Here is a 6,664-nt window from a genome sequence, read left to right as displayed (position 1 = left end):
GGGCATTTAACCTCCCTGTGCCTCAGTTTCCTAACTCAAATTTGAAGAGGTTGAGTTAATTACTAAGTTTCTTTTTAGGGCAAAGGAATCCATGATTCAAGTAATATTTTTATATAAACACTGTAATTTACTCCTCATTCAGAGGAACGTGATCTATGTCATCATCATATGTGGAACATCTATATAGACTGGTCAGGATCCAAGTTCAGGAAAAGCATCAAGTATCTCAGTACACAAATATGTTAAGATTTGGCGGGGGGGTTGTGGGGGGTTTTAACTATTTCCTTTTTGAGGAGTGTCCATTAATATATTTTGTGCTCAACAAGTAGGTTTATTATTTTTAGACAGTATGCTTTAAATAAAGGAGAGGACTTTATTTGATACCTTTATTTATATGCAAAACAGCGCACCATTCATGAGATATGAAAAACTTGTCAGATAGAAACCAGATTATATCTATTTTCACTACAAAATATTGCATTATATAAAGCAACAGAGACACAAAAAAACCCTGAAAAAGACTAAAATCTTTGGATAGCAGATGCGGTTTTTTTTTTTTTTTTTCCCTTGTCTCTAAAATACACTCCTTGTTTTAAGAGTTTCACAGCTGAGAACATGAAACATTTTCAGGTTATAGACTTTTCTTTTTGGTTGTCACAGAGGAAAGTAGTTTTGAATTTTTTTTTTAGGAAAATAACTTAATTTCCTAAAATCATCCCACGCACAAACAGCACACACACACACACAAAGAAGCTACTCTCCTTATAAACAGTTTGTAAAGTACTTTTCAGACATAACTACAGATAAGAATAACAACACTTACTTTTTTTAAAAAACTATAATAGTGAAGTGCTAGTGTTGCTGATCTCACAACAAAAGAACCTTTCAAGAACAAACATCTTAATATATAAAATATGTTTAGAAACAGGGAGAAGTGGGAAATTTGTTATACAAGTGCAATGTAATTAGAGCAAAAAGAAAGACCACAGTATAATCTCAACAAACACGTAAAAAGTTAGACATAATTATTCCACAGGAAAAAGTGTAAACACTTGACTATAAATAAATTGGCACAGAGTATCCAAAGTAAAACTGTCACCACTCTGAAAAATAAATGTCTTGAAAAAAATACTCTACTCCTTCTAACATAAATAAAAATAGGTTGTTTTTTTTCTAACTGCACCTATGGGTCCACATGTTTAAGGTCACAAATAGATGTTTTTTGGATATATAAAGGGGGCACTTCGCCTGAAAAAGCAATCAGATATTAAAATTTCCATTTAATTATGGATTCTCTGGTCTACATCAGTGTCATACCTTGGGGTTAAAATCTCACCCAGCTCAAACCTTCCCACAGTGTGTCTATTCTCAGTGTATCTTTTGAGCTTACCAATATTGAGGGTTTGTCTGTTTTATTTGGATTCTAATATAATCTTCCTTTCCACAGCAGAACGGAAACTTTCCTGTTCCACCTTTCTGTGCCTTAAATCTCGACATTGGAGGAGAGTCTTTCCCAAACCCTCCAAATGTTAGGTGACTTGTCAATTAGAAAAATCCCAGATAGTCTAAAGTTAGGAGTCTTTACTCTGAGCTTCTGCCCTCATTCTTTCAAAACATGAACATCTGTGGGAGATAAATGTAGGAGAACTCAAAGTCTCCAGTGAGCTAAAGCAACTACCCTTAGAGGGATCCTAACACACGGAGGGGAGGCCTGGAGGCGGTGCGTCTCGGGTGCCTCCAGGAGGCACGCCTGGCCTGGAAAATGCCCCCTGCAAACCCCAGGCTCGCCAGACAACCCCACCTTCCCGAGTTGGAAACCCCTCGTCTCCTTGCTGCCCGGAGAGAACGCAAACGCGTGACGAGCTTCCTCCCGCGTCCAGGCCTCTCCCGGCGGCCGTCCCGCTGGGCCACCGCCTCGTCCGCCGGCCCCACGGCGGCCGCCCGGGTCGGTGGCGCTGCCCCGGCTTCCGGACCGGCGGCCTCCCGCCGCGCCCCAGGCCCTACACGTCCAGGACGTGGTTGAGATAGGAGATGTAGCAGATGGCCAGACGCAGGATCTCGATCTTGGAGAGCTTCTTGTCCGGGGGCAGCGTGGGCAGCAGTTTGCGGAGCTCGGCGAAGGCCAGGTTGAAGGCCTCCACGCGGATGCGCTCGCGGGTGGCGTGAGCCGAGCGGTACTTGGCCGTGGCGCGCCGGCGGCGGCGCTTCTCCTCGCGGCTCAGCTGCTGCGGGTGCGGGTAGAGCGCGGCCCGGCTGCCGCCCTTGCCGTCGCCCTCGGCCTCCTCCACCGGCTCCAGGTCCGACACGCTGCCCAGCACCTTGGCGTCCGCGCCGCCCAACGACTCCGGGTCCGAGTGCGCCGAACTGGGGTGGTCCGAGTCGGCGGCTTGGTCCGGACTCAGCATCATTTTGGAGGCTGAGGGGGAGCCAGAAAATCAATCAATTAAAGGAAGCAGGGTTTTCTTTGGATCCGCGGGAGAGCAGGCGAGAGCCTACCAAGTCGGCCCTCGGCGCGGCCCGGGTCCCCTGCCCACCCTCGGCGGGCGCGCTCGGCGGAGCTGGCCCCGCGGGGAAGGGAGGGCGCCGAGAGGGGCAGGCCCGAGGGCCCGAGCCCCGCGCCTCCCCACGGGGCCGGGGCCAGCGAGGTCCCGGCTGGGCCCCGGCCGCATCCCGGACCGGACTCCTCGGCCTGCGGGCCAGGCCCCCGGGGAGAGGGCAGGCCCAGGAGGCTGCGACCGCGTTCTGTGCCTGCTCCGGCCAAATGCCGACTCTGCAAGGCAGTCTGCCTCACTTCCCGTTCCCTGACGAACGAATGATTCCGAACGGCGAGCGCTTCTGCGGTTTACGCGGGCCGGGCAGACGCCGAGGGCGCTCCTGCCCCGAGGGCCTCAGACCCAGCAGCCGGAGGCAGCGGCGCCCGTGGCCCTCACGCTAGTCTGGGGCGTGCGGGGCGGCCGTGGCTGCGGAGGGCGCCCCGCGCTGGAGGTGAGCCCGGGTCCTGAGCGCGCACGGCGGACAGGCGGCCCGGAGCGGGAGGCTTCTCCGAAAAAACAATGACTGAAAACGCGAAGGCTCCTTTCTACAGAAAATTGACCCTTAGGCCTCGCGGCTCCCCAAAGCACCATCTGTCACGCAGACAGCCACACACATCGGGGACTTAGGGACGCGGCGACGCGGGGATGAGACAATGCGCCCGGCAGTCGGCGGACCACCTCATGGGAAAATGCTGGCGGCCCGGTCGCGGCGGGAGGAGAGGCTGGGAGAGAAGGGAAGACCGGGGACGGGAGGAGACTGCCCGAGCGTCCTCTCCGCCCGCAGAGTCCCGTGCTGAGGGGCCCGGAGCCGAGAGCCCGCAGCGGTCCCGGGGCGGCCTGGCCAAGGCCGAGCCGGTCTGTGCTCAGGTCTCCTGTAACGACGCCCTCCTGGAAGACCGCCTCGCCGGGCTCCTCTCCGGGCCTGTAGCTCCGACCCCGACCAAGCGCCTGCGGCGGGGCGGGGGGGCGCCCACAACCGCGGGGCTTGGGGGTATTCGGCCTCCAAGCAAAGGGCCAGCAGTAGGGCCCCGCACCTGCGGGTGCAGCGCGCACCGACCGCAGGCGCCGGGGGAGCACCAGGCCGCGGGCCGCGTGAGTGCAGCCCGAGAGACGCTCGCCGCGGGAGAAATCCGCGGCGGCGACGTGTAGGAGGGCTTGCTTCTAGAGAAACAAAAGCCAGGGATGTGTGATCCGCTCCTAGCACTGCACTTGCCTAGGAGCGAATTTGTCTCCAAGCTGGCTTTCATGGCGCTGCAAGGAAAGCAGGTCCTCTAAAGCAAAATAAAAACAAATGCTCCAGGTGAACTACATGGGACTCCTTACGGGCTTTTCGCAGATACATTTATAAAGTAGAACAACTTCCATCTATACATTCGGCTTGAAAGGGCATATATAAATTGGCGAGTAATGGAAAAGCACAATAAGCAACAACATAGTTGTAGTTCGGCTAAAAAGTTCCTGGGTTGCCCTCAAAGCATGCTAAATTCTCCTCCAGATACCCTTTTAAAATATTCATAAATAGCATGTCGTGCATACATTTTATTTATTTAACAATTAGCTGAAGCACATCCATAAATGCAATATGAATAATCTAACTTAGTTCCAGGGTGGAAAAAAATTATTTAAAGAAGCCTTACCTTGTAAAAGCCTTTTCGATAATCTTTTCTCCAATCTTTTAGAGTTACAAATTCCAAAGAATTGAGGGGAGCAACTCCGAAATATATTAAAAGCAGCAAATATTTATTACATTCGAATATGAAAAAGCAGCTGTCATCTCGCCAGTGTCCACAGCGAGGGACGATAATGTCTCAGGATGTGGACGATACAAATGATTGTTCACTTAGTTGATAGACCAAAAACGCCTTTTCCTTTTAATTGTTCTCAAACATTTCGGGAAATTCGTTGTTGATTTTTTTAAGTGAGGTGTTGAAAAGTCTCGTGCCTTTTTTCCTCTTCTAGGTCTCTATAAATAACAAAAGAGATGCAGAGATAAACACAATCACATCAAAGGCCTGATTCCTCCACTTTCTAATAGCGGAAGAATCAATAAGAAAGATGGTTAAGATAAGATCCCGCTCCTGTAGGACTCCTTTCCTTCCCTTAATACGGTTGAGCAGAAACTGGGAAGTGCAAGGCAGAGATGCGATCTTCCTCAGAAGTGATGTTGTTTTTTTTTTTTTTTTTGAGATAAGGCTTTGTTCAGCTGATGTCTCCCCAGTTCCCAGGAACACAATACTGTAACTCGGGGCTAAGCTTGCCTCTTCCTCTTTCCTCATTTACTTGTAGTTTGTATAAACAGACACCTATTTGCAGTTTCAAAGTCTTTCAAGGCTTGCTTACATCCCCCACCCCACCCCCTCCTTTCTTTACCTTACAGCAAAATATATATAGTCTGGCTTGGAGACGCTTGGAGAAGGTTGGTGGAAAGTGAACGTCTCCCGGAGTAACAGTGACAGGGAAGCGGAGAAAGACGGGAGAGGGTGGGAGAGCCAGAGCAAAGAGGCAGAGATGCGTGTGTGGCTTCTTGGCTCTCCTGGTACCAATTGATTCAGCCTGGAGATGGTGGAAGAGATAAAGGCTTAAGAAGGGGGATGGAATTTTTTTCCCCTAAATTGATATTTAATGGGAAATCCTATTGGACAGAAACCTGGACATGAGTCACTTAATTGGACTTGACATCTGTCACAGTGTGGGAGTTTTCACAGCCCAAATATTTTAGCAGATCAGATTCCCACTGAATCTGTGCCATAAAATATAACAGTTGAAAGCAGTCCATGATAGAAACCTTAGCCTCTAAACAGAGTCTCTAGCCATTACCAGACTATTTCTCTTTTTCAGGTTATTGATGCAGTATTTAAGTGCAAATAAACACATATTGACTATGGAAAAATTGCTCTCACATATTAGAAAAACAGTATCTTCCCTTAATGTTAAGGAAAATATTTGTGTCCAGAACATGAAAATATACACTATATATGATAGGTACTACAGTAAATATATTCAGATATGCAACAGCTAACATTTATTAGTGATCATTTATTTTAGTGATCATTTACATTTTAAAAGATACTTGAACAGGACTTGATTGAACATATTCATATTTTTAAAATATATCTTGCCACTGGATTAATTTTCCAATATATGATTTAAAAAAATAAAAACAAAACCCCCTTCAATAGATTAAGTCATTGGTGGAGGTGGGAAGAGAATCCAGGTATTTTAATTTCAGAGAGCACTCTACCACAAGACCATCCTACTTTTCTAAATATGTTTGTTTTTCTCTTTGCTCATTCATTCATTCAAGTTAAAATATGGCAAATTACATGTGTTGATTATTGTACTTCATTTTTGCATATTTTACCATGTGAATATCTAGCTTTGAGGCAGTGCACTGGGCCAGGATGGAAACCCACACAAATCACCAGTGTATTGCAGCACGTGATGCCTTTGCCTTACACGACCCCATGGCCCTGAATTTATATGCCTTCTAACAAAAGGGAAAATCTAGTCCAATTACTTTACCACTTTATAGAGATACTGTTAGTTTCGATCAACTACATATTATTTGCAATCATTTTAGCTTTTTTGATTGTGTAAGCTTAAAAGAAATAAGAATATTATAGCCTATTCCCCACCTTACTAATTCCTGGGGGGAATATTTGTAGAGAGAGGGGTCCTCAGTTTTCTTTCTTTTTCGATTTTGCTCTAAAAACAAGTTTTATCATCAGGGGAGAGGATTGATCAGCCTACCCCTGGGAGTGACCCTCATGGCTACCAACAGTCCTGTTTGCCTTTGCACACATTTTTCAGCTTAGGGGAGATGCCTGGCCTGGAATGGGGCAGGGGTGGGGGAGAGTAGGAAGTGTCTCCAAGGAAAATGGGCACCGACACTTTCCAGCCTTGCCTCTGCCCAGCCCCGGCACAGAAGTACATTTTAGATATCCCCAGGACACTTACGTGGAGGCAGAAGCCAGCCCCATTTACGTGGCAGTGGAAACAGGTGAGTGGGTGAACTCCCCAAGGTGGTGAAGATGCAGGGAAAAGGAGATTTCCCCAGTCTGGCTTAGAGCAGGAACACTAAGCATTCACACGTAGCCGGAAGTGTGCACACAGATGTGCACCCACAGATA

At 48.0% G+C, this 6,664-nt stretch overlaps 1 protein-coding gene across 1 annotated transcript; it reads right to left on the bottom strand.

Annotated features, from left to right (window-relative positions):
- Positions 1-390: 390 nt before the first annotated feature.
- Positions 391-2,943, bottom strand: NHLH2 (nescient helix-loop-helix 2). The gene is made up of 2 exons (XM_064587478.1): positions 2,497-2,943; positions 391-2,416 (listed from the first exon to the last, which is right to left on the bottom strand). Exon 2 carries the CDS (start codon positions 2,406-2,408, stop codon positions 2,001-2,003), a length of 408 nt encoding a protein of 135 aa, XP_064443548.1. The 5' UTR covers positions 2,409-2,416; positions 2,497-2,943; the 3' UTR covers positions 391-2,000.
- Between the last annotated feature and the right edge of the window lie 3,721 nt (positions 2,944-6,664).

The sequence above is a fragment of the Mirounga angustirostris genome, unplaced genomic scaffold (genome assembly GCF_029215605.1).
Source record: "Mirounga angustirostris isolate CCGP_5_RB_7025 unplaced genomic scaffold, mMirAng1.0.hap1 SCAF_4, whole genome shotgun sequence".
NCBI lineage: Eukaryota > Metazoa > Chordata > Mammalia > Carnivora > Phocidae > Mirounga > Mirounga angustirostris.
This window is presented reverse-complemented; position numbering and strand designations above follow the sequence as displayed.